Source organism: Mus musculus, chromosome 11 (assembly GCF_000001635.26).
Source record: "Mus musculus strain C57BL/6J chromosome 11, GRCm38.p6 C57BL/6J".
Lineage (NCBI taxonomy): Eukaryota > Metazoa > Chordata > Mammalia > Rodentia > Muridae > Mus > Mus musculus.
Genome location: NC_000077.6, coordinates 119,366,070 through 119,393,511, shown reverse-complemented (window position 1 = coordinate 119,393,511; position 27,442 = coordinate 119,366,070). Strand labels below are relative to the sequence as shown.

The 27,442-nt window shown below is 50.1% G+C and overlaps 2 protein-coding genes and 1 non-coding gene across 12 annotated transcripts in view; all 3 read right to left on the bottom strand.

Moving 5' to 3' along the window:
• The window catches only part of Rnf213 (ring finger protein 213), a 97,469-nt gene extending 93,907 nt beyond the window's left edge, over positions 1-3,562 (bottom strand). For 3 of the 6 annotated variants that reach the window (XM_006534630.4, XM_006534631.4, XM_006534632.4), the window contains exons 1-2: positions 3,386-3,558; positions 316-428 (exon numbers count right to left, since the gene is read on the bottom strand). In XM_006534630.4, coding sequence (XP_006534693.1) covers positions 316-412 — 97 coding nt within the window. In that variant the 5' untranslated portion in view covers positions 413-428; positions 3,386-3,558. Of the gene's footprint in view, positions 1-315; positions 429-2,714; positions 3,146-3,385 lie in introns of those variants that run through there. The other 3 variants (XM_006534633.4, NM_001040005.3, XM_030246242.1) reach the window with 3 other exon arrangements.
• On the bottom strand, positions 2,951-3,040 carry Mir1932 (microRNA 1932). The gene has a single exon (NR_035453.1). It is a non-coding gene; the product is annotated as a microRNA 1932 (primary transcript).
• Positions 3,563-12,435: 8,873 nt separating the features above from the next.
• The window catches only part of Slc26a11 (solute carrier family 26, member 11), a 25,568-nt gene continuing 10,561 nt past the window's right edge, over positions 12,436-27,442 (bottom strand). For 2 of the 5 annotated variants that reach the window (XM_006533421.3, XM_006533418.3), the window contains 11 exons: positions 24,673-24,848; positions 24,247-24,319; positions 22,713-22,763; positions 20,341-20,401; positions 18,972-19,027; positions 18,607-18,747; positions 16,603-16,730; positions 16,244-16,343; positions 15,685-15,818; positions 13,581-13,653; positions 12,455-13,327 (listed from right to left, as the gene is read on the bottom strand). In XM_006533421.3, the coding sequence (XP_006533484.1) occupies positions 13,224-13,327; positions 13,581-13,653; positions 15,685-15,818; positions 16,244-16,343; positions 16,603-16,730; positions 18,607-18,747; positions 18,972-19,027; positions 20,341-20,401; positions 22,713-22,763; positions 24,247-24,319; positions 24,673-24,848 (1,097 nt within the window). In that variant the 3' untranslated portion in view covers positions 12,455-13,223. Of the gene's footprint in view, positions 13,328-13,580; positions 13,654-15,684; positions 15,819-16,243; positions 16,344-16,602; positions 16,731-18,606; positions 18,748-18,971; positions 19,028-20,340; positions 20,402-22,712; positions 22,764-24,246; positions 24,320-24,672; positions 24,849-27,442 lie in introns of all 5 variants that reach the window. The other 3 variants (XM_006533420.3, XM_006533419.4, NM_178743.3) reach the window with 2 other exon arrangements.

Here is a 27,442-nt window from a genome sequence, read left to right as displayed (position 1 = left end):
GGGACAAGGTTCCCGTCTTACTTAGGGTTTCATCCACCCCAGCTCCCATCCGCTGGCTCCTTCAGCTCACCAGAGGCTGCTCACTCCTAGGGAAAGAGCCCGGCTCTGGCTGAGAACTGAAACCAAAACTAGTTTTCTTTTAAAGTGGTAAATAAATCCCTGGAGCAGGAATCTGAACAGTTCGCGCTTCACACAAATGCAAGTACTCAGGATAGTTCTCTGCCACTTGTGCCCACTGGGGCGCCCCGTGCCTGAGTAGGAAGGAAACCCACTCCATACCGGAGTCCCGCTGTCCCCTCCCCAACCTAGCCTCACCTTGCACAGTAGCTGCAGAAGGCAATTTCTGTCCGCACTCGCTACAGAACTTGGGTGCCTTCTCTGAGGAGACATGCCCGCACTGTGGACACTCCATGCTGTTATCCGCAGCCCTGCAGGAGAAAATGAGAAAGACACACCGGGGCAGCCCGCTATAAAGCTCAGCCTCATGTCACGTGACTGCCACCCCCTTCAGTTTCATTTTCAAGGAAAACGAAGTGATGGGGACTCAGAAGATTCCCGGTAATCGAAACCAGCACCAGAACTCTTTATCACAGCTCTAACTCAAGTCCAGCTACTCCCCCAAGCAGGAAGTTACAACTCCCTGCTGCCCCTCCCCCTCCAGCCTCAGCCCCTGCCCACCACCGAAGCCCAGGGAAGCTCAAAAGTAGAGGGAGGCTGCTGGGCACACCTTTAATCCCAGCAGCAGACAGATCTGAGTTTGAGAACTCAGAGTGAGTTCCAGGACAGCCAGAGGCTACACAGAGAATCCCTGTCTCTGAAAACCAAAATAATAATAATAATAATAATAATAATAATAATAATAATAATAATAGAAAAAAGAAAGGCTATTAAAGGGAAGGATCCCCCGCGGAGCCCCAGCCAGCTGGGGACCCTGATGTGACAAGCGGGAAAAGCCACCTGCCTGCATGCCAGTTACTGCTGACTTGCCCTGGGGCTGTGTGTTTCACACTGTCTCTCCCCCCCCCCCCCAGGCACCCGAAGGTGAGGGTTGGGGGAGTCACAGGAGTCCAATTTTGAAAGCATTGGGTCACCTAGCTCAAGTGGCCTGGCTAGGGCTGCTAGCAAAGGAAATACTCCGTTGCTGAGGGTCTCCCACCCTTCTCAGGGTCTAGTGAGTGACACCAAACCAGGGTCAAGGTCATAGGTAGTCCAGGCCAAGGACAGGATTGAGAACCCTGGATCCAGGCTACTTGAAGCACACCAGTCACCCTCGCCTCATTCAGCAGGGGCAGAGGCCACGCCCCTGGGCTGGACTCCACTTCTGCTTCCTGTGCTTGCGGCTGGCCCCGCCCCTCCTCCCCACCTGTGTCTGGCGGCCACCTTTGGCTTGGTCACAGTTACATGGTGAGCACTTTGGGACTAGGCTATGGAGGTAAACTTTGTGGACGTTTCCTGGCCCCACTTGCCACAGCCAATCCGCAATCCTTACTATGCCTCCCCTCAAAGACCCCTAGATCCGTCCCTCTGGTCATGGCACCTCCCTCTCACGCACACCTTTAATAACTCCACCACTTAGGTCCTGCCTTCCCCTCTGCACTTCCAGACTCTCTGGCTGGGCTATAAGCTACATAGACGTGGGAGAGGAGGGCTACCAAAAACCCGGCAGAGAATCCCATGCTGGTAACCCCAGCACTTGAAAGGTGAAGGCAGAAGATAAGGAATTCAAGGCCAGGCAGGGCTCCAAAGAACTTCTTAAAACCAAAACAAGCAAGCAGGGGGCGGGAAACACAAGAGTAACTATGTATCCTTTGTGGGCAACCCACAAACTGCGGGAAACACAAGAGTAACTATGTATCCTTTGTGGGCAACCCACAAACTAAGAATGGTTAAGAATGGGAGTTGGGACTGGAGGCTTTCTAGCAAACAGGAGCTACAGGAAAGGGCAGAGGCTGAGAACTGGGGTCACAGGCTTCATGAAGGTTGGGAGCTAGACAAGGTGGTGGCATTGAACAAGTGCTTTCTCAGGTAAAAGTGTGGTCTGCCTCAGCCCTCTGTCCTCTCTTGAGAGATGTAAATTTCTTTTAAGAAAGCTCTGCTTTTCGTGGGTAGTGGTGGTGCATGCCTTTAATCTGGGGAGGCCGAGCAGGACAGATCTGTGAGTTCGAGGCCAGCCTGGTCTACAGAGTGAGTTCCACGTCAGGCAGGGGCTATAAAGAAACCGGGTCTTGAAGGCCAAAAAAACAAACAAACAAACAACAATAACAAAAACAAAATGGGGGGGCGGAGGAGGAGAAAGAAAGTTCTGCTTCTCAAACCATGAGTCTCACAGAACAAACTGAAACACACCACGGGGTGGCAGGTTATCTCCTACTACAATTTTCGGTTGGTGTGCCCAAAGCCAACACCACCTAAGTCAGTTCTCTAGTGCTGCTCAGGAAACTGAGAAGCCTGGACTAGAGGCAGCCTTGCACAAGTAAGCGGCCAGCGGCACCGCCTCTCCTTTCCACCAGCTAGAGGACCCTTCCCGTGCCTCCCCCCCTGGAAACTGCGAAGCCCGGACTAGAGGCAGCCTTGCACAAGTGAGCGGCCAGCGGCACCGCCTCTCCTTTCCACCAGCTAGAGGACCCTTCCCGTGCCTCCCCTCCACCCCCCGCCCGGGCTAGACTAAGAAAAAAGCAGATGGGTTTGGGCTAGCCCATTGCGAGCGAGCGCACCTCTCGCTGCAGCTTCGGGGACAGGGGAGGCTCCCGGCTTTGACCTAGGTAAGATCAGCGCCCTGGGCACAGACGCCTGGCACGAAAAAGTTCTGGCTTCAGTTGGTGAGGGCAGACATCTGGCTCGCAAAAGTTCTGCTGCAGTTGGTGAGAGCAGATTCCGGGGCGGAGCCTGGGACCGCTTTACGCGAGGACACGGGGTTGTGTAGGTTGGGGGTCCCCGACCTTCCTGGGTGTTGCTGGGGAGCAGGGCCGACCTAGCGCTGTCCGCAACCCGAGAGTTAATGGGGTCGGAGACTCAGGGCCAGGCTGGACCGGCTGCCTGCAGTGAAACCGAAACTTGGAACATGAAGGAAGTGGCCGCTGGGCGCCGGCGCATCAGGACGCAGGCACCATTCAGGGACTGTGACCACAGGGGCCATGAGCCGCCGGCCCACTCTTCCCTAGCAGGACCGGCACCCAATGAAACAGCATCCAGAGCTCCGCATGTCGCCCCGTGGACCCTTGGCCCGAAACACCCGCGCCCTGCCCAACGGGACCTTGCACCCCGGTCCCTGCGCGTCCCTGAGACCCACATCCCGCACCCTAGGCCTCGCGTCACTGCCCCTGGACTTGCATCCCGCTCCTAGCCCAGCACCAGATCCTGGAACCCCGAAGCCCCTCGCTCGCACCTGCAGTGCCCATGCGCCCGCGCGGACTGGCGCGCTTCGATGAGGGGTCACGGGGCCGGCGCCGCCCCTCCGCCTCCTTGGCGCACAGCCTTGCTGGAATTCCCCGCCTGGTGGCGCCGGCCTAGCTCGCTTGTCCAGAGCGACTACAGCCGCTGCGTGCCCACGGCCTTCGAAATCTCACTGGCTCTTGCACCAGGGTTGCACATTCTCCCCCAACCAGGACGGACCGCCCTGAATGGGTGACCATTGATAGGTTCAAACCTCTAGCCCCAGACATCCAGCACCTTGGACAGTATCCAGGATTTAGCCAAGCTGAAGCCACCCACAGAAGGACCTGGAGGACAGCAAGAGTGTTCACCTACAGGTTGCGTGCATGCAAAGTAGAGTGATGGCAAAGAAGTGATGGCAACCCATCACATCGAAGTCCACCAAAAGCCGCTAGCAGTAGTCATTGCTAGTGGACGGCCACACTGTGTGCTTGCACTTTCTCATCTGTGAGTCTCAGTCATGTCCTTTGCCCCCAAAGCTTTTTAACTAAGTATTAGCAAGTGTGGGGAGACCAAGCACTCAAATATCTTGAGCCTATGGGAGCCATTCTTGTTTAAAGTACCACAGTATCTGAGGATGGCCCTGGACTTCTGATCCTCCTACCTGTGTCTTTTTGTTTGGTTGGTTGGTTGGTTTGGGTTTGATTTGGTTTGGTTTTTTGAGACAGGGTTTCTCTGGCTGTCCTGGAACTCACTTTGTAGACCAGGCTGGCCTCGAACTCAGAAATCTGCCTACCTCTGCCTCCCGAGTGCTGGGATTAAGGGTGTGCGCCACCACGCCCGACTTCCTGCCTGTGTTTTAAGGGCTGGGGCTACATGTGCATACCACCATGGCTGGTCTTATGTTGGAATGGAACCCAGGGCTTCTGGATGCTCAGCAAGCACTGTACCAACTGATCTCGGTTCCCAAACCTCCATGCAGCTCTCTCAAAGTCTTCCTCCTATGCACCTCGGGGCCAGACCCTCATCTTCCCAGATTTTTAAAGTTTTTTTTTTAATTGCACTTATTTATGTTGTTGTATTAGAGCCACAGCATGCAAGTGGAGCTCCAAAGACAGTCTTCTGGAACCGCCTGTGGCTTAGTTTGTTCCTTATGGTCATTCTTTACACTTAATGGGTTCCCTCCCTCCTCTGGGGGTGGTGGGGTTGAGTGAGAATGGCTTCCATGGGCTGATATGTCCAAATACTTGGTCCCCTGTTGATTGAACTGTTTGGGAAGAAGTAGGAGGTGTGGCCTTTTCCACAGGAGGTTTGTCACTGGGGGCAGCTTTGAGGTTTTAAAAGCCCATTCCACGCCCAGTATACTCTCTGCTTTCAGATCCAGATGTGAGCTCTCAGCCACAGGCTCTGTGCCCTGCCTCTATCATAATAAACTTAAGCCCTCTGAACCTATATGCCCAATCAAACCATCTCTTTAATAAGTTGCCTTAGTCATGGTGTTCCATCATAGCAACAGAAAAGTAGCTAAGAGATTCTCAGCCACTCATCAGCACCTGGAGAAAGGAGTCATGGAGGGCATGCCATGAACTATCCTCCTGAGGCTGGGAGACGAACCTGTTAGCTTGCTGGAAAAGCCACCCATGGGTGTCTTATGTAATACAGAGCAGAGCTCCTTCAGAAACACCCTGTTACCATCTGTGTGTGTGGTGGTGTGGTGGGGGGGGGGGGGGCTCAGTAAGGTGCTGTTGCAGGGTGTGGCTGTCCAGAGGAGCATCTGCTCTGCCTGAATGAACTCTCAGATGGGCACTCTGTTAGGGATTTCAGAGGTCACATCCTATTCCCAAACCATAGGTTTATGATGCAAATCCTTGAGAACTAGAGGTCTGCACTCTGTGTGTTCACAGTTGAAAGCTGTTGATCTTGTTCAAGGCAGAGGCTTACTGAGCCCTGGTCCAGCAGTCCAGCTAGCGTGCCCGCTCTGGGCGTCAGCACTCTGCTCTTCACCCTCGGCTTTGGCTCTCTAGCAACCATGGCATCTCCTTCTCTCAACCTCTGCTCCTACCATGCCCTTGTCTCAGCCTCTCTCTCTAGTCTTCCAGCTTCTTCCTGTCATTTTGCCTCCTCAAACTTTGAGAGTCCTTCTGTGGTGCTGTCTGCCTTGGTCCCTCTCTGGAACTGTGTGGCTGCCCCAGCACTGCAGCTCAGAACTGCAAATACAGGGGCCCTTTGCCTGTAGTGACACTCTGGCAGCCTTCATGCTGTACCTACCAGAGCCAGAAGCCCCAGGATTTTGCCTCCTCCTCCTATAACCTGTTGTGCAATCAGCGTTAGTAACAGCAAAGACCATGGTAGGGTGAGCTGCCTTGAAGAAGCCTGTTAGAGCCACGCTACCACACTGGGGTCAGCACAGTGGAGAGAGCCTCCTAACTAACCCAGGAACTAGGAAGGTGTCGGAGACCATATCGTGAGAAAGTAAGCAGTTTCCCACCTAATAAGCCAAATGGCCTTGTGTTAGGAGCCGGTCACCTCCTCCTCCCTATCCCTTCCTGGCACCTAAGACCCTAAAAGTTTGAATTATAGTCCCCCCTTCCTTATCTCTTCCTGACTCCCAAGACTTCTAAGGATCTGAGTTATGTGCTGAGTTCAGCTTGACACCCCGGGATGTTAAGGAGGAATCTACATTCCTGAGATAAGACTCCCAGGGCCTCTCGCCTGCAGTCAGAATTCAGCCTTCATGTCCCCAGATGCCTACTTCTTTGTTCTTTGTTAATTCCCCCTCAGCCCCTCCCTATTTTCTCTCACTGTGTGTTTATAATCAGGCTCCTAGCCTTCATTAAACAGACCTTGACAGGAATCCTCCTTGGTTTCTCTCCCCCCCCCCCCACCGCCCATTTCTCTTGCAGGTTTGCGGTTCCCCTCGTACCCACGAATAACTGGGTCCTGCTGGTCAGGACAGGAAGGGTTGTGGAATACCAATGAGGGACTGACAGGTCCTCCTGAAGTCCGGTCCTGGTTCCTCCCGGCCCCATGCTCCCAGAAAGAAGGCTCAGGCTCAAAATATATTTACAAATACCTTGGCCATACATATATAGCTAGGCTCTTCTCTAACTAGATAGCCATAACTTAAACTATATAGAAATGATTTGTGCAGGGGCTGGTGAGATGGCTCAGCGACTAAGGTCACTGACTGCTCTTCCAAAGATCCTGACTTCAAATCCCAGCAACCACATGGTGGCTCACAACCATCCATGATGAGATCTGACACCCTCTTCTGGAGTGTTTGAAGACAGCTACAGTGTACTTACATATAATAAATAAATAAATCTTTAAACAAAGAATAAAATTTTGTGCTGGTGAAATGGCTCGGCGGTTTAAGAGCACTGACTGCTCTTCCGAAGGTCCTGAGTTCAAATCCCAACAACCACATGGTGGCTCACAACCATCCGTAATGAGATCTGAGTCCCTCTTCTACCCTTTCAAGCCCCAACACTGCAGGAGAGAAAAAAAGAATAGAGAAGAAAAGAAAGAGACCCCTATGATGGTTTGAATAAGCTTGGCTTGGGGACTAGCCATAGTAGGAGGTGTGGCCTTGTTGGAGTGGGTGTGGCCTTGTTGGAGGAAGTGTGTCAACAAGTATGCTCTCTGATCAAGGTGCAGAACTCTCAGCTCCTGGGTCAGACTGCAGTGATCCCTCTTTGATGATAATGATCTGAATCTCTGACCCTGTAAGCCAGCCTCAGTTAAATGTTGTCTTTTGAGCTGGGCGTGGTGGCGCACGCCTTTAATCCCAGCCCTTGGGAGGCAGAGGCAGGCGGATTTCTGAGTTCAAGGCCAGCCTGGTCTACAAAGTGACTTCCAGGACAGCCAGGGCTACACAGAGAAACCCTGTCTTGAAAAACCAATAAAACAAAAACAAATGTTGTCCTTTGTAAGAGTTGTCTTGGTCATGGTGTCTCTTCACATCAATGGAAACCCTAGCTAAGACAATCCTTGAATAAAGTCAGGGGTTCAAAGGGGTGATGTTATCTTTAGACTAAGGAGCATAAAGTACCTTGGGGCAAATTTGATCTCCACCATCTAGATAACTAGCTTTTAGCTTTTTCTTCTCAATTTTTTTTTTTTTTTTTTTTTTGGGTGCAGGACCACTTAACAAAACACCAACAATCAACCACCCACCCTGCCTCCCAAGGCCATAACATTTATATGCTGAAAAGTTCCCAGAAGGGCTGGTGAGATGGCTCAGCGACTAAGGTCACTGACTGCTCTTCCGAAGGTCCTGAGTTCAAATCCCACAACCACATGGTGGCTCACAACCATCTGTAATGAGATCTGACTCCCTCTTCTGGTGTGTCTGAAGACAGCTACAGTGTACTTACATATAATAAATAAATAAATCTTTAAAAAAAAAAAAGTTCCCAGAATTACAAAACTTACACATTCTAGCCACTGTGAATGGAAGCCCAGATTCCTACACCTGGGATTCAGACAAAACATATTCTTATGTTTCTGGGGGGTTTTTTGTTTGTTTTTGGTTTGGTTTGGTTTGGTTTTTTGAGACAGGGTTTCTCTGTGTAGCCCTGGCTGTCCTGGAACTCACTTTGTAAACCAGGCTGGCCTCAAACTCAGAAATCTGCCTGCCTATGCTTCCTGAGTGCTGGGTTTCTGTTGTTTTTTTTTTTTTTTTTGTTTTTTTGTTTTTTTAAAGAAACCAAAATTCAAAAATTCTCACTACGCTACATCTTTTCTATGAATACTGCTTAGCCACACACAATATTGAAAGCAGGCTTCATGATTTTCAGAGATGTTTGACCTTTCCAGGGCTTGCTCCTAACCCATGCTAGCTCCACTCTTCAGCATCCAGCAGTCTCCATCCTCATTACAATATTTTTCTCTGAAGCAAAAGCAGTAAGTTCAGCAAGCATCCCCGTGCCCGCTGCTCTCTAAGGCTCAGCAAGCCTCTTTACACTTCTTCCTGCATGCTCTCAGCCTCTGTGGTCGGCCTTTGTGGTCAGGAGGTGGTGCCAAATATAGATTGGTGAGAGACAAACTCCTAAGAGCAATTTTCCCCCCTCAAGGGGCATGATGCAAAGCTTGCACCATGTAGCATAATAAACATTAAGCTGTTTCCTGTGTTCCCTTGTACCTTAGTCTTACAACATGGGCCTGTTCTCCTCATACACTCCCCAGTGGGAAGGTCCAGATATCTCACTTTTGCATTATGCCGTACAAATGCAAATTCCTTCAATGTATCAGCTCCTGTGTGTGGCAAAGGGGGATCAGCCAGTCTAGCTTTTTAACAGAATCTGTTCCTCCTGGTGCATATCAGATCTTGACATTCATGCTGTATGTCAGGTACCCAGGGGATCAATCATGGGCACTCTTCTAAACTTATTGCCCTTACTGCCAAGGCCTCTCAGGTCTGGGCCCAATGTTTATCTCCATTGTATTCGTCCAAACCATCTTTCAGTTAATAGACCTTCAACTCCTCTATTCTTGCTGTAAACTGTGGGGCACAGTGGGGATTCTTGTGTAGGTAGGCAGAGTTGTCACGCTATATGATTCTACGGTGGCAAAGATTTTTGTCCAGGTAATTATTTTGCTTAGAGACTGCCATGGTATACATTCATATCTTCTACCGAAGTCCACACAGAATTTCCCAAAGGAAAAAACAGAAGGTGAGAATCTTTAAACGTGGAATTTAAAAAAAAAAAAAAGATGTATTTTATTTATTATATGTAAGTAAGTACACTGTAGCTGTCTTCAGACACCAGAAGAGGGAATCAGATCTTGTTACAGATGGTTGTGAGCCACCATGTGGTTGCTGGGAATCAAACTCAGGACCTCTGGAAGCACAGTCAGTGCTCTTAGCAGCTGAGCCATCTCTCCAGCCCTAAGCCTGGAATTGAAAGGATGCTGGAGAACTATGGTCTCAACACTCACATGCCAGAATCTTGTCAAGCGGCAACGGTTGCCATGTGGTCCACACTACCGCGTCCCTGCATCCCTGCATGGATGTCCAGAGAGACCATTGTGTGAAGCTGTGAAGGTAAAGCCTGGGTGGCCGTGAAGACTCCAAGATGTTGGAGATGGCAGAGTGGTGGGATGCCAGCCGAGGAAAGCTGCTAACAGGGAGTGGAACCAGAGGGAAGTGTGTTGTAGTCAGCAGAGGGGAAGTCAGGAGATCTGAAGAGCACTTTGACATCAGACACAGGGATGTAGAATTTGGAGTTTACCCAGATGGGTTTTTTTTTGGGGGGGGGGGTTGAGACAGAGTAACAGCCCTGGCTTGCTTTGTAGACAAGGTTGGCCTCTAACTCACAGAGCTCTGTCACTGATATATGCCATCAGACCTCTCTCTGGTTTTGATTTTAATTTTACGGGGGATTACAGTTAAGAGATTGTATGAGTCTCAGAAGAGACTTCGAACTTTGGACTTTTATGTTTTTGCTTTTTGACAGGATTTCTCTGTATAGCCCTTCTTACTCTGTAAACCAGGCTGGCCTTGAACCCAGAAATTCGCCTGCTTCTGCCTCCCCAGTGTCTGCCTGACTGCTCCCGTGTTCCTTGTGCCATGGTCATAGACTCTAAGATTTTGGGACTGTGAACCCCTAATTTAAATGCTTTCTTCTTTTTTTTTTTAAAGATTTATTTATTTATTATATGTAAGTTCACTGCAGCTGTCTTCAGACACTCCAGAAGAGGGCATCAGATCTTGTTACAGATGGTTGTGAGCCACCATGTGGTTGCTGGGATTTGAACTCCGGACCTTCGGAAGAGCAGTCGGGTGAGCCATCTCACCAGTCCTAAATGCTTTCTTCTTTTAAGTTGCTTTGGTCAGTCATGGTGTCTCACCTCAGCTATTGTAAAGTAACTTAGACATCAGTTTAGACAGTGTTTGAGTTCAAACCCAGGGCTTCATGCGTGTTACTCAGGCTCTGCCATCTGTACCGGGAACCCTGTGTTTCCTCTGCTTGAGAGGACAGCATGATAGATCCTGGGCCTGTCCTAATGTAGTATCATATATACTCTGGATTTTTTTGTTGTTTTGTTTTGTTTTTTCGAGACAAACTTTATAGCCTTGGCTGTCCTGGAACTCACTTTGTAGACCAGGCTAGCCCCGAACTCAGAAATCTGCCTGCCTCTGCCTCCCAAGTGCTGGGATTAAAGCCATGTGCCACCACGCCCGGCTATACTCTGGATTTAACTAGCTCTGTCTACAAAGAAGGTTCCCCAGGAGAAACCCACAGGTGCAGGGAGTTACAAACTCAGGATAATCGGGGTCAAAGCTGAGTGCAGAGTAGGCCCTAGTCCTACACTGTCCTCCCTCACCACAGAAATGTGGTTTCTGGAATCCCGAACCAAGACAGCTTCCCCAAATGGGAAACAGGCTCCTAGCACTGCTGGCTGAATTCAGTCTCATGGCCGATGACACCCTCAAGGCCTTGCCTTGGGCAGGGATGTGGCTCTAAGCCCTGCAGCTGCCTCCCTCTCAGCCAGGGGAAACTGGACCATTGCTCAGGGCATTCTGGGTAAATGGATGCTAGTGTTTAAGAAGTAGCCACACCAACAGTAGGAACACTGTGCAGTGCTACACCACACACCAGGAATAGAGACATGGTCCCCACCATACCACAGACTAGCAATAGAAACCACAGCCCCAAGAGATTCACATAGGCGTGTTGTGGAACTATTTCCTCTGAGATAAAACCTCCATCTTGCAGGGACGCTCCTTAAGGCGCAGGATGTCTTAAGAGAAGTGAGACATCCTACAGGGAAGGCTCAGGAAGCCAACAACTCCGCAGCTTAAGGAACCAGAGTCACCAGGCCCCTCCCTCCCTAAACCTGTATAATAGGACAGCTGAGCCCTGGGGGAACAAGCTAAACAGCCTGGAAGAGACTGTAGCCTAGCTGCCTAGCAAGGACCCTGTCTAACCTTAGAGCTGTCTGCAGGCTATACATGACCTCCAGTTTCCAGCTTCCCTGAGCTGTTACCCCTGCTGGGGGGGCTGGGGGAGGGGGATGAGTCCAGGAGTCAGTCTGCTCCTGTAAGTCACCTGACTCATCCTGACTGGGGGCAGCAAGGAAACTTAGAAAGGACTCAAGCACAGGCACTCCTGTGACCTCCACAACCCAGAATCTCAGCCTCATCACAGGGGAGGGGCAGCTACGCAGGCAACTGAGCAGGCTCAGGCTGTAAACAATCTGGAAGAAGCTGCCATTGCTGCTTTCTGTACACACTGTGGCTCACATGCACTAGACTCCCAGGAAGGCTTCGCCGTCCCCCTGAGCTCGCTCCCACCCACGGGGCTGAGGCTCTGGAATCCTTGGCATGACCTTGTCCGGTCCGTACACTTCACCCACTCACAGCTCCCTCTGCTTCGTACAGTAACCCTGATAAGAAAGAGTATAAAACTCACTGGTTCACCGACTTGGATGGTGGTATCTGTACTTTTATCTGACCACAGTTTCATATCCATGTCTCCCAGGAATCATGTCTCACAACTAGCCATGGGAACACAGCTGCACCCATTGTGGCACCACATGTCGGCAACAGGAACAAGGCTCCACACCACAGGACACACTAGTAATAACTGTATGGTTCCACGACACAGCACATACTAGCAAACCCCCAACGCCCATATACAGTGTTGGATGGGGTGGCTGGTGAGCCTCTTATCCCAGTGTGGGGGATGGGAGGCACAGGGCAGACACAGGAGGATCTGGGACTTGCTGGCAACCAGCTTCCATCCATAGTCAAAAAGGGCTGGAGAGTGGCTCAGCGGTTAAGAGCACTGACTGCTCTTCCAGAGGTCCTGAGTTCAATTCCCAGCAACCACACGGTGGCTCACAACCATCTGCAATGGAGATCTGATGCCTTCTTCTGGTGTGTCTGAAGACAGCTACAGTGTACTTAGATACATGAAAAAAAAACAAAACAAAACAAAAAAGAACAAAAGGGGCCTCTGTCTCAAGGGAGCAAAGCCGAAAGTGGTTCAGTGGAATACCTAAATGTTCTCTTCTTGCTTCCACACTTATACACACACCACACACACATCCACACATGGACCCACAGAATATTGTATTTTAATACAATAAATAAATCTTGTATTTTAATAAGGTAAATAAATCTTGCATTTAATGTCATTGATCATCACAATAAATAATTCACAATTAATGACTGCATGAAGACAGTTTACAAAGCACCTTAATACAGTGATTCGGGTCTTCACATCAGACGGCACCGTGTGCACACACTGACGGATACACACCTGTCCGGGCAGGGGACCTCAGTTAAGAGAATAGTGAACAGGATGCATGAGTTCTTGGATTTTTTTTTTAAAGTAAGCATAAATGTTTTTGTTTTGCTTTACAAAAACACCAGAGTGACTTCCATTTAAAAAACACATGATTTTAAACAGAATTGACCTTGTGTGGCATGCTGTGGCCACCTCTTCAGCTCAGATTAGACTTCATGACATGGTCAGACACATCTCCGAGATGCCCAATCTCTTTGATTTTTCTCCAGTAGGACCTGATTCCAAAGAAGAATCTGGGATCTGGAGAGTGTCACCTTACCCTGCCAGACCAGGCCAGAAGCCATGTGTGTGTCTCTGGGTCTCTGTCTCTCTCTCTCTCTCTCTGAAAGACTTTTCAGTCAGCCCAGCCCTCAAATACTCACACCTAGGGGACAGCAGGAAAGTGACACCCTGGAAATCATACATGGCTCCCTGCTGTTCCCCAGAGCCACCTATGCAGTGCCTTTTAAGTCCCACCAGGTTGGTGAGTCTATCAGGTGACTCCAAGTCATGGTGACAGAACCTTCCAGAAACCCTTCCTATACCATCTGCTCTTCAGGGGCCGGAGGGAGACTTGAGCAGGGAGCTCCTTTGCTCTGGAACAGCATCTTCATGGATGCTGTTGGGCTCAGTTCCTGGTTCCTGCTGCAGGAATTTCTCTGCAAAACACACAGAATTTTATCAAGTACTGAAAAAAACAAAAAAGAACAAAAAGGGCCTCTGTCTCAAGGGAGCTACATAAGGCTGGGTCCTACATTCAATGGGATTCAAGGAACAGGCAGCCAGGGTCTGGTATCGGGGCAGAAAGGGTGGGCCTGCCTGAGGCCAGGTCCCTGCCCCAGCCCGAGGCTGTCCTGACCCATCCTGTTCCACATTCATGGCACTTTGCTGAAGAATATCCCACACACTCACCAGCCTCCTCCAGAGTGGTGAAGTAACGGAACCCCTTGAGGTCAGCGGCCAACAGTGTGCGGAGCACGGGCACCTAGAACACATACACACTTTAATACAGGTCTGGGTACCTCTGCTCTGCTCTGCGTGGTGGGTGGCCTACCTGGACACCCTGAGCATCTCATTGAGAGTCTGCGTCTTAGTTAGGGTTTACTGCTGTGAACAGACACCATGACCAAGGCAACTCTTATAAGGATAACATTTAACTGGGGCTGGCTTGCAGGTTCAGAGGTTCAGTCCATTATCACCAAGGGGACATGGCAGCATCCAGGCAGGCATGGTGCAGGCGGAGCTGAGAGTTCTATGTCTTCACCTGAAGGCTGCTAGTGGAAGACTGGCTTCCAGGCATGAGGATGGGAGGTCTGAAGCCTAAGCCAACAGTGACACACTTACTCTAACAAGCTCACACCTCCGAATAGTGCCACTCCCTGGGCCAAGCATATCCAAACCACCACAGTCTACTTCAGCTTGAATGGACAGAGGAAGGTGGCGGGAGGAGAGAAGAGAGAAGGGGAGAAAGGTTGGCCCTGGCAGATGAGCTTACAGATGAACAGTCTCCGGGGACCAGAAAGAAAGGTTAATGATTTAAAACCGCAAACCTCAACCCCAGACTCAGCATGGTGACAAGAAGCTGCCTCACCAGAAAGCCAGTGTAGAAACGGGAACATCTGCTGACATCTTTCCTTCTTGACACTACTACATCACGGGTAAAAGTTTTCTCTTCCAAAGGTCGCCTGTCCTCCAGAGGGCCCTGGGCACAGGCTCCACCCCCTGGGAGACCCCTGCCCCCCACGGTTCTGATGAAAGGACACCCTGCTTCTGCAGAGGTCGTCTCTCATTTCCATATCCCTCCATTAACCTCTAACACCCATAAGGACGAGAGCTCTGCACACAGGCACAGCCCAGTGGCCATGAGCATGGTCCTGGACCAGAGCCCTGGCCTCAAGTTCCCAATACTGAGCACACAGACAGCATATGTGGGTCAGCACTGACTGCAGGAAAATGAATTCAGATGGATGGTAGCCTACCAGGTTAGACCCACAGCCAGCAGAGCCCTGATGCGAGTGCTTACAATGATGTCATGTAACATGAGAGCTTACAATGATGTCATGTGACATGGGAGCTTACAATGATGTCATGTGACATGGGAGCTTACAATCATGTCATCTGACATGGGAGCTTACAATGATGTCATCTGACATGAGAGCTTACAATGATGTCATGTGACATAGGAGCTTACAATGATGTCATCTGACATGGGTGCTTACAATGATGTCATGGCTCAGAGGTATCAATGAGGAATTTAAATTTTTTTAGTTTTAGTTTTTGAGTTTTGTTTTGTTTGTTTTGATTTTTTGATGGTCTTTTGTTGTTGTTATTGTTGTTTTGAGACAGGGTTTCTCTGTGTAGCCCTGGCTGTCCTGGAACTCACTCTGTAGACCAGGCTGTCCTCGAACTCAGAAATCCGCCTGCCTCTGCCTCCCAAGTGTTGGGATTAAAGGCGTGTGCCACCACTGCCTGGTCTGGCCTTTGACAGGGTCTTAACTCTATAGCTCTGACTAGCCTCATACCTGAAGTATGGCACAAGCTGGACTTGAAACTATGCCAACACTCCTGCCTCAGCCTCCTTGTGATAATTTGTATATGCTCGGCCCAGGGAGTGTCACTATTAGGAAGTGTAGCCTTGTTGGAGTAGGTGTGTCACTGTGAGTGTGGGCTTTAATACCCTAGTTCTAGCTGCCTGAAAGCCAGTATTCTGCCAGCAGCCTTTAGATGAAGATGCAGAACTCTCAGCTCCTGCTGCACCATGCCTGCCTGGATGCTGCCATGCTCCCGCCTTGATGATAATGGACTGACTCTCTGAACCTGTAAGCCAGCCAGTTAAATGCTGTCCTTATAAGAGTTGCCTTGGTCATGGTATCTGTTCATAGCAGTAAAACCCTAATTAAGACACTCCTGCATCCTGGGACTATAGGTAGGTACAATTGTATCCGCATGTATCACTCTAGCCTGGGGCAATGGGGAGGGTGTGGACCCTCCTCATAAGGTGGCCTGGCTCTCTTACCTGTAGGCCAACAAAGGCCAGGGCGACTCCTTTCTTCTGGAAGTCCTCCAGGAGCTCACCGAGTCCCACGATCACGGTGTAGTCTACACTGCTGATATGCGTGCACTCCAGAACCGCGGAACGTGGTGGGGATGCTGAGGATATAGGACAAGAGTCTGCCACGGGGCAGGCTGAGCCTATGGCTCTGAAGCCATGACAGTGGTAAAAAACATCCACCACGTGACCATTTCCCTTGGGTGTCACCCAGCCTCGGGGCCAGGGTGGACAGAATGGGTATCTGGGGAAAGCAACTTCCTTCTTAGGTTCCCTTGAACGTCAGTTCCCCAGACAGGAACAGAAGCAAACATGGCCCTTACTGACAGGCTGTAGGGGAGTCACAGGACTACTGGCCAGTGGTGGCTGACCTATCTGCAGCAGACACTACTCAAAGACGCCTGAATCGTGAAAGCGGGTGCATGTCTTCCTGACCACTGGGCCGGGCCTGAGGGTGCCAAGGCTGTGGTGCAGGGGACTGCTGGAGTGTGTGCTGCTCTGTGCTCATCCTGATTGGCTCACATACCTTCCAGTGCCCGGTTCGTTATTGCCTCTCGGAGGGCATCAATTGCAGGGAAGTACAGGCCGCTGGCCGGCTGAAGAACAAAAATTTGTCCTTCTGACACCTGGAATGGGAGTAGGGGGTGAACATTAGAAGCAGACAGGACAGGAGAGTCTTCGAGGCTTCGATCACTGCACCAGGAGGGATCCTTGACCCAAGCCTAGCATATGGGGTACAGTAGGAGTGGGAGCTGGCAGCAGAGTCCCCAACATACCATACTCAGGAGAGATAGAGAAACGCCCTCCCTCAGGAGCGCCAATGATAGCAAGCAAGGAGGGTGGGGCTGGGGATTCCCACCCGTACTCTCCCTACTCTGAGCCTACCTGAGTCTTGGGCCTAGCTACCGAGTGCAGGAGAATGAGCAAAGACACCAGGCTACCGGCCAGGATACCGTACTGGATCTCCCAGAAGGACAGCAGGAACGTCACACACAGTGGTAGCAGATCCAGCCCTAGGAGGAGTACTGATTCAGGGGCAACCCTCACCCCACCCCAGCTCACTGAGCCCCACGGCCCAGTGGCCAGCCACTTAGCCTCTCCTGGGGTCCATAGAGGTGGTCAGAGCTCTAAAGCACCCTAGAGAAAGATCTGGTCAGAGGAATAGAAGGTGTGGGCTGTAGTTGGCCCCCAGAAAAAGGGCAGAGGTAGAGAACAGGGTCCAGGTCTACCAGGGTAGGACCTGCCTGCTCATCCCAGCCCTCCAGTCTCTGAGCAGGTAGGTGTCAGGGGCAGGGCGGGATGTGTGTCACTCATCAGAGAATCCAGGGAAAGGAGACAAAGAGAAAGATGTGTGTGTCTGTGTGTGTTATGTGTTTGTGTGGAATGTGTGTGTGATGTGTGTTTATGATATGGTATGTGTATGAGTGTATGTGTGTGGTGTGTGTCTGGGTATGTGTCTATGGTGTGGTATGTGAGTGTTTCTGTGTGTGGTGTGTCTGTGGCATGGTGTGTGTGTCTGTGTGTATGGTGTGTCCATATAGTGTGTTCATGTATTGTGTGTCTGTGTGTCTCTGTGTGTATTATGTGTTTATGTGGTATGTGTGTGTCATATGTGTCTGTGATATGGTATGTGTGTGTGACTGTGTATCTATGATATAGTATGTGTGAGTGTGAGTTTGTGGTGTGGTGTGTGTCTGGGTGTGTGCCATGGTGTTGTATGTGAGTGTTTCTGTGTGTGCCGTGTCTGTGGTGTGGTGTATATTTGTGTGTCTGTGGATGTCTGTGTATATGTGGCATGGTGTGTGTGTGGAGGTGAGTGTGTGTGCATATTTTCTCTGTGTGTGCGTGTGGTTTGTGTTGTGACTCCAGGAGACCCAAAGGATTTCTTGCCCTGGGCACAAGGTATATGGACTCAGCCTGAGGTTCCACCTCTGATGTGGCAACCCAGGCAGGCCCTGCCTTTCCCTTCATGGAGCCTCAGTTTCCTTGGAGAACATCAATTACATCCCACTCCCCTACACTGATATACTTCAAGGCTGTGCTAAAGATGAAACCTGGGACACAGAACAACTGACCACACCCAGACCTGACAACTGGCCAACGAGGAAGAAGGAAACATTAACTTCCTTAACTTCGGATCTGCTAAAGGAACCACTGGGTGAGGGGCCCTCAGACCAGGAAATGGGGAGACTGAGAGACTATTATGTGGGGCCTTGCGGTCACTCACCCTCAGGAAGAGAAAGGAGGGGGAGGGGAGGACAAGGACAAGGAGTGGGGAAACCCTGCTCTCTACTCCATAGCTACAGAGCTTGGCTCAGCCCTGCATGGACGGAAGTCCAGCTCCTCTGAGCAGCCACCTCTGCGCGGTTACGGTGTCCTAGCTTCCTTCCTTCTTTCTTTCTTTCTTTCTTTCTTTCTTTCTTTCTTTCTTTCTTCCTTCCTTCCTTCCTTCCTTCCTTCCTTCCTTTCTTTCTTTCTTTCTTTCTTTCTTTCTTTCTTTTTCTCTCTTTCTCTCTTTCTCTCTTTCTCTCTTTCTCTCTTTCTCTCTTTCTCTCTCTCTCTCTCTCTCTCTCTCTCTCTCTTTCTTTCTTTCTTTCTTTTTTTTGGAGACAGGGTTTCTTTGCGTAGTTCTGGTTGTTCTCTGTAGACCAGCCTGGCCTCGAACTCAGAAATCTGCCTGCCTCTGCCTCCCAAGTGCTAGGATTAAAGGCGTGCACCACCACTGCCTGGCCATTTCCTAGCTTTTTGTGTGTCTTCTCCCAAGTTTACCAGGGTGCCACAGCTCCAGCCCACAGTGGGGCTGCAGGCCAGGAGGATAGATAGCAAAGGGTGCCCTCAGCGTTCACAGACACCACCTCAGACACCACACCGCCCGCTTTGTGTACGTACTCTGAACGCGCCAGAGACTCCTGAAGATCTTGACATCAAAGAGTGGGGTCACAGCCGTGATGATCACGGCAGCCAGGGCAGACTTGGGGATATAGGAGAAGAGTGAGGTCAAGTAGTTCAGGGACAGCAGCACCAGGGCACCTGTGGGGGTGGAGGGTCACCTGGGGGGGTACCCACCCGACCAGCACCCACAGATGATACAGCCTCACCTTAGGTATGGGGGAGCCTGGTTATCCACTGGACAGTTATGGACCTACACAGACTTGGTAGGAATGCTGTACACGGTTGGAGAACTATGGGCTCCCCTCCTCCACCATTTCCACCATAGGCACCCAAGGTAAAGAAGGAGTGGGGGTGGGGCTCACCAGTCACCAGGCCTCCTGCCGGGGTACACACCCCTGTCTGGGCATTCACAGCTGTCCTGGAAGGCAGCAGGAAAGAACCCTGTCAATCCATTAATCCCCTCTGGCTGAGAGGGGAGCTGTGACTGACCTTCCCTGAGACCTGAGGTGGAGGTAAGAGCGGGTGGAGTTGACACCTGGTGGCTGGGCCCCCTCGCCAGAATGAAGTGAGTGAGCTTATCTGCTGGTGACTGGGACAGTCTCCCTGGTTGTTTAGTTTGCTTTTCTAATCTGGCCATAAGCCCCCTTCCTCTTCCTCGAGCTCTGTTAAACTGCCCACTTAGTTTAATTAGGGCTTCCTGCATGAGCCCGGGTGTGGGTCTGTTACCACAGAGGTGGCAACTGACCATTGGCCACACCACTGAAGAAAACAACTCCCTGCCCCGCACTCTCCCCCCCACACCCTCCACCCCACCCCCCACCCCCGGCAGCCAGTAGCAGCCAACTGCTCTACAGCTAAGGGTGTGTGGGCTGTCTTGCTTTCCCTAATACATACTGTTTGTTTATTACTAAGTATGAAAAGCACTGATCAAGAACCTCAACTATTTTAAGATCTCCCCTCTTCTGCCTCAGTTTCCTCAGTTTCTGCTCAGTAAGGCATAGCTCCTCCTGCAGCCTCAGAGCTCCCTCAGCCCATCCTCTGGACCCCAGGAAAACTTGCATCAAATGATGCCTCAGGACAGAGATTGAGACCTTCCTATCTCCCACTCCCTCTCCTTCTCTTCCCCCTTCTCTCTCCCTCTCCCACTCCCCTTCCTTCTCCCTCACTTCCTCTCTCTCCAGCATCTCCCCTGGAACTGACGTCACTCACACAGATCCACCTGCCTCTGCCTCCCAAGTGCTGGAAATAAAGATGGGTGTCACTGTGTCAGGCCCTCTCCCCAATTTCTTTTGGAATTAACTCAGGTGCCAGCATGCCCAGAGGACTTGGGTGGGCCAGGAACTTGTACCACTAAATGCAGGTCAGAAACACTAGGAGCTATCCTGGGGGGCAGTTGTGTAACCTGCCTTGCTGTGGACATGGTCACAGCTTTCCAAAGGCCTTTAGAATGCCTGGTGGACTAATGGGGGGGGGGAAGAGGAGAAGGAGGAAGAGGAGGAAGAGGAGGAGGGAGAGGAGGAGGGGGAGAAGGAGGAGGAGGAAGAGGAGGAGGAGGGAGAGGAGGAGGGGGAGGAGGAGGAGGAGGGAGAGGAGGAGGGGGAGGAGGAGGAGGAGGAGGAGGAGGAGGAGGAGGAAAATGTCAAATATGACTAAGGGTATGGCAGGGGGAAAAGGGTCTTTTGGACCCTGCTAACCCTAAATGTAAAGAGAAGAAAGAACATGGCTACTCACCGCCCAAAGCTGCCAGTGACTGGGTAAGAGGAGACGAGGGAGCCCAGCACATTGGTGAGGCCTGGGGAGGGAAGAATTAACCAGGAGGGGCAGGAACACTAGGCAGGGGAGAGGGGAGTCAACTGCTCAATCACACAGGGGAAGATGGAGAGAGGGCCTGGGCGAGGAACCAAATCTTTATCACATTCTCTACCTTGGAGTATAGCTAACTCTAGTCCAACCATTTTGCTTTTGTTGTTGTTGCTGGAGACAGGGTTTCTCTGTGTAGCCCTGGCTGCCCTAGAAATTGCTCTGTAGATCAGGCAGGCCTTGAACTCACACAGATCCGCCTGCCTCTGCCTCCTGAGTCCTGGGCTAAAGGCGTGTGCCACCACCACCCTGCCCAGCTTCTGCTTTTTGTTGTTGTTGTTTTTGTTTTGTTTTTTTTTTTGAGACAGGGTTTCTCTGTATAGCCCTGGCTGTCCCGGAACTCACTCTGTAGACCAGGCTGGCCTCGAACTCAGAACTTCGCCTGCCTCTGCCTCCCGAGTGCTGGGATTAAAGGCATGTGCCACCATGCCCGGCTGCTCCATCTATTCTAAGTTTAAAGTAGATCTGGCTCAGGCCTTGGAATACCTTAAAGATACTATCAGTACCCATGGAGAGGACATCCACCTCCCAGGGCGTGGGTTGCAGTGAAGAGCACCTGAGGTATGGCTGTTGTGAATGCCAAGTCAAGCTAAGGGACTGAAGGCCAAGGCAGGCCAAGTGCCTTCCCAGGGGATACTATATTACATGAAAGCCAGTACTACTGCCTTGTTGGGACCCAAGAACTAAGATCTTGGCCTACACCTACCACACTCTGCCTGCCCAGCATCCATCCCACACAGGAACCTTTACAGCGACCTCATCTGGCAACCATAGGTTCAAGGCCTACTCTTGGAATTTCCCTAAGCACTAAGGGTAAGGAAGCCAGTCGCTATCCCAAAAGGCAGGTGTGACGTGTCTTGCTTTGACATGGAGCATGGACAGCTACACCCCCGGAGAAAAACGACTCCCTGTCCCCAGCAGCCATAGCTGCCAGTGGCTCCTCAGACAGGGTGGGTGGGCTATCTTGCATTCCTTAATATGTACCGTTTATTACTGAGTATGAAAATGGCTATCGGCAACCCTGATTCCTTTAAGATCTCCCTTCTTCTGTCCCTGACATCCTCAGCCAGGCTGAGTTGACCAAGGGTCATTTGAAGGCTTGATAGAATCACAGAAAAATTTGAAAGAGCCTCAAAGACTGGAAATTACTTAAGTACCAGCCACTTTTGGGTCACAGAGTCAAGCCCAGGCCTTTGAGAATAAAGGGCCAGGGCAGCTTGGTAGAGACTGGAAAGTGACCACAGGCTACACTGGATCACACAGGGTCACCCTGTCCCCTAGTGGTCTTAGGCTGGGGGACAAGTCTGTTGAAGTCAGCTACTAGACTGCACAGTCTACTACAGAGCCAGGACGCAGATTTCTTCTGCTAAAAGAGGCAGCTGATTCCTCAGTAGGGCCCCATTCACCAGTTCAAACACAGCCACAGCCAAACCCTGCCATTGGATGGTTGGGTACTGCCAGCCCTCTTGGAGGAGTGGCCCCAGTAGTTACTAGGCTCATATGGGCATTCGCAAGGGAGAGAGGACCAGGCAGGAACACACTGGTCCCATAACATATTAAGACCAGTACCATTATCAAACGTAAGATTCTTAGCGTTGGGCTGATGCAAAGGCTCAGTTGTTGAGAGCACTTGTCACTCTTGCAGAGGATCTAGGTTCTATTCCTAGTACCCACATGGTGCTCATCATAACTGTAACGCCAGTTCCATGGAAACCCATGCCTTCTGACCCACATTGCGCGCGTGCTCGCGCACACACACACACACACACACACATGCATGTGCACACTCCCATAAATAAGAAAATCTTTAAAACAAAAAGAATTTTAGTGTTCTTCCAAAACACATCAGTATGTAAGTTAGTTTGTAGGGACAAAAGAAAGTGCTACTAGCTACACACAGAGCCTAGTGGCCCGCCTGAGTCCTCAGTGACCCATGTGTCCCTGCCTGGAAGGGGGTTCTACTGGGAAAAGGTAGAAGTAACGCCCTGAGCCCCATTATCCCATGCTTGTCTGGGGAAAGGCATTCACGAGACTCGCCTGGACTCTACCTGGCTGCACCCTCCAGCTCTCTTTGGGGCACAGAACAGGGTGCAGCTTTCACAGCGGAGGGGCTGCATGGAGCTAACTGGACACAGGAGAACAAGTCCAACCTGATATTCCAAAGGCTCTCCACCCCCCAAACATCACACCCGATGCAATCAGACAAACAGTCGCACAGGCACTGGGAACAGAACGGGTCTTACCAATGGCCAGTAGTTCCTGGTTAGCATCAATGCGGTAGTTATTCTGAGACGCTAAAGAGAAAGGACAGTGCAGATGTCGTCACCAAGGTGCAAGAACAAGTTATGTGTGGGTTATGTCCTAGCAGAAGGGACAAGCTTACACTAGTAAATGCTTACAAAGCCAAAAGCAGGAGCAAGTGTTCAGGCTAGTCTTGAACTCACGAAGACATGTCTGCCTTTACCTCTGAGTGCTGCTGTGAAAGTAGTAGGAAACCATGCCCAGCAAATAAATATTAGCGAGCGTCTGACTTGGTAAGGGACAAAGTTCTGGAATGTTGGAGAAAGAATTTATTCCAGGCACAACCAGGACCAGGCAGGAAACGTGATATATAGAGCTTTGAAACCATATATTATTTTCGCTGCTGATGGTGGAACCCAGACCTTACACGTTAGCCAAATGCTGCACTACCAAGCCTGTTAACTGAGTTTTAGCCTCAGAATCAGCCTGTGCCCATAGCAAAGAGGACCTGCTGTGGTTACAGATCAGAACACAGACACCCAGACACTGATACTACAGAGCTTCAAGAAATGCCGACTTGGGTCAAGTGAGGGATTGAAGAGCCTGCCTTAGAAAGGCAAGACCAAGACCCCGTACATACTGAGCCAGCCGGAGAAAACAAGGGGTCAAATCAATAGGACTTTTGTGAGCCAAGTACTAAAACTTAAGTTTAAAGTTCAGCTATTACTCCTGATTAAACTAAGACTTTTCAGCTGGATGTGGTGGCTCATTTAAATCACAGGCGGATAGGCAGATCTCTGTGAGTTCAAGGTCAGCCTGGTCTAGCAGTGGGTTCATAGTTTGGCCTGGTATTAAACAAACAAATAAATAAAGCAGCTCCACTCCCCTGGGATCTGATTCCTTCTCTGGCCTCTGAACTCATGCGCACGCACACACAGTTAAAAAATATAATACATCTTAATTTTTTTCCAATTCAACAAATTACACTAAAAACAATTACAACACAGCTGTTTCCTGGTTTGACACCATTATTATCAGTGAGGTCCATGCTCTAAAAGGCTGTGCAGGGGAAGGAGATGGTCCTTAATGTGCATCTCATTCCAATTCATCGAACTTCATGCTCAGCACTGCATGGTAGGAGCAGAAACCTGGGCCTCACGCATCCACGCAGGGCAGGCTGATGGGGCTCTTCACCCCAGAACCCTGTGTACGGTGCAGCGAGTGTGCTCTCTCTGGACTCTGGGAGCTAGGAGGGTTGTGCCCTGGCACAGACTATATTCTGAGAGCAGCTGGGCTATGCTGGCCCTCTTTCAGCCCATGATGCCTTCTGTGTTTTAGGTTTCAGATGTCCATTGCTCCCTCTGTCCCTATTCATTTTAAAATACACACACACACACACACACACACACACACACACACACACGCACGCACGCATCATTTACATTAAAGTTCTGATTTTAAAACTCGGAACAAGCAAACAAACCAGGAGGCAGTGAGCCGGCGGGAGGGGTGGGAAGGGAGTAACAGGCATCTCACCGAAGGATTTGGCCACGGCAATGCTCTCCAGGAGCCCCATCAGAGGTACCACAGCCAGTCCGGCCCCCATGTCCTGAGGGGAGAAGGTTACTGAGCCTTTCGCCTATGCTCTTGCCGAGCAGGGACCTGCCACAGTAGGGGCCTTCTTGGTGGCTAATGGAGGCAAACACTGCTCCAGCTAACGGAGTGTGAATTTATACTGGAGAGGAAGTGCCACCTCTTCATGAAAAGGCGCTGAGAGGAACCTGGCTAGTGCATCCTTTCCCGGTGTCCAAAGAAGGAAGTGGCTTGAAGCAGAAAAACAAAGGGCTATCCTGAGGTTGAGTCCTATTTGGTCTCTTCACTTTCCTGAGAAAGCCTTTCTTGAGAAGTGGGCCCACGGGTCACCTCAGCCTCAGCCACCCTGCTGGCTCTGCATCAGCTCACCTGCACCATCTCAGAGAACGAGATGGTCTTATTGTCCCTGGTCACTGAGAAGGGTGGGATCCGCACCGGAGGGAGCCCCTCGGCGATCTTTCCAGTCAGAACAAAGGGATGGGATCCTGTCACCTCGAAGGCGTAAGCAATCAGAGCCGCGGAGGAGACCACCAGGGCATTGCGAGCTGGGGCAGAAGGGGGAAGAGACTGGTGAGCCCCAGTCTGTTTTGATCTTTGAAAATTGATTCAATATATTTCATGTATGTGAGTGTTTTGACTGCACGTGTATGTATGTTCAACGTAGGTGCCTGGAGCCTGAGGTCAGAAGATCCCCCAGAACCGGAGCTATAGACAGTTCTGACCCACTGTGCAGACGCTGGTAATTAAACACAGAAACACAGAACTCTGCATGAGCAACGAAGTGTTCTTCACCACTGAGCCATCTCTCCAGCCCTGAGACCTAGTCTTTTGTTTGTTTGTTTTTTGTTTTTCGAGACAGGGTTTCTCTGTGTATCCCTGGCTGTCCTGGAACTCACTTTGTAGACCAGGCTGGCCTCGAACTCAGAAATCCGCCTGCCTCTGCCTCCCGAGTGCTGGGATTAAAGGCGTGCGCCACCACTGCCCGGCCTGAGACCTAGTCTTAATGAGGAGAGGCCAGGGGACAATACCCTTCTGCAACCTTCCCCCCTCACCCCCACACTGCACGCCAGGAGACTCAGCCTGAATAAATGTGGCCGTGAGCAGGGATGAGCTGCAGTTATACCGGGAGCACTTAGTAACAGTGAGGGACGAGCTTACAAGCCGTGGAGAAAAGGGTCAAATGCAGGTAACAACAGGAGCACCCTCCCGTTGGAGCGACCCAGAACGAAGGCCAGAAGACCGCAGACAGAACCTCTAAAGCATCAAGGGGAAAAAGAAAGTAGACTTCTATACTTCTTCTGTGAGAAAAAAGAGACACATGATCCTCAAACCCTAAAGAACCGGGACTTAGCTAGCGATTTACTGCTATCCACAGACACCATGACCAAGGCAACTCTTATTGTTTGGGTTGGCTCACAGGTTCAGAGGTTTAGTCCATTATCATCAAGGTGGGAACAAGGTGGGAACATACAGGCAGGCATGGTGCAGGAGGAGCTGAGAGTTCTACACTTTCACCTGAAGGCTGCTAGGAGAAGACTGACTTCCAGGCAGCTAGGATGAGGGTCTTATAGTCCACACGCACAGTGTCACACCTTCTAATAGTGCCACTCCCTGGGCTGAGCATAGACAAACCATCACCAACCATGAAGTACAACCTCAGGCTCTAATCAGTTAATAAAGGTAATAAGGGGGTCATAAAGGGCTCATCCAAGACAAGGGTTGAACACGAAAAAACAAAGCCTGGAGACACACAGCACAACACACCCATGGACGCTAGAGACGTGAAAGGCATAAATTTCAACCAGAACAAAGCAGAGACTGCCATAGGGTACAGTAATATTATAAGAAATTAGACAAATAGGGATGGGATTATTAAATCTACTCTTAAAAGGATTTTAGAGCCACAATCTTACATTGGTAGAGATCTTCATATCTTCATATTTTGATGCAGAATTGGGGTTATATTTTCTTACACTGGTACAGAATTGGGTATATTGAAACAGGTTTAGGTTTTCCATTGATATAAATCTTTTTATATTGATAGAAAATTTAAGATTCCTTTTGTTACTCTTAGATACGCATCATGCCTAGGCAACTCATTTAAAATACAAGGTTTAATCCCAGTCCTTCTAATAGCTGCTATTCCAAACTGTTTAGGATGATGAACAAGTTGATAGTCAGTCAGTCAAACTCATAGTCTATTAGACATATGAGTCGGGATTATCACAGAAATATACGCCCTGGGTTGCACAGAAAATAGGTAGCTGGTGACAGGCAATGTTAGCTTGTTCAGATATGCTATAAATAGATAAATGGTCTTCAAGAGCATTGGAGATACACAGAATATGGCATTGAAAATCATTTCATGGGCTGGTGAGATGGCTCAGTGGGTAAGAGCGCCCGACTGCTCTTCTGAAGGTCCAGAGTTCAAATCCCAGCAACCACATGGTGGTTCACAACCATCTGTAACAAGATCTGACACTCCCTCTTCTGGAGTGTCTGAAGACAACTACAGTGTACTTACATATAATGAATAAATAAATCTTAAAAAAAAAAAGAAAAAGAAAATCATTTCATGGGGCTGGCGAGATGGCTCAGCAGGTAAGAGCACTTACTACTCTTCCGAAGGTCCTGAGTTCAAGTCCCAGCATCCACATGGTGGCTCACAACCACCTGTAATGAGATCTGATGCCCTCTTCTGGCGTGTCTGAAGTCAGCTACAATGTTAATAAATAAATCTTTAAAAAAAATAATTCCATTATTAAAAGATCTTTTGACTATGAGACAGTTCTGCTCCTGATTGTACCCCTCCCTATCCCAGTTCAAGGAAGTTAATGGACATCAGTATCTCTGTGTGGAGTTGCTTCAATTGTGGCAAACTAGCCACTGGGCAAGGAATCCTCTAACTTTATCTGCAGACAGAATGCTGTTCAAAAAGGACAAACAGATGCAGGATAGCTGACTACTAAGCTCTGCCAAGACAGGGCAAGCTAGTCCTTCAAAATTCCTGCTTTACTGAAGGTCTGTCAGAAGTTCAGGGCCAGAAGGCTGAAGATAGATGCTCCAACATTATAAGGAATATTGGGGACTCTCCAGGTGGCAAGCTATCTCTGTCATTTCTATGATTTTTGGAATCTGT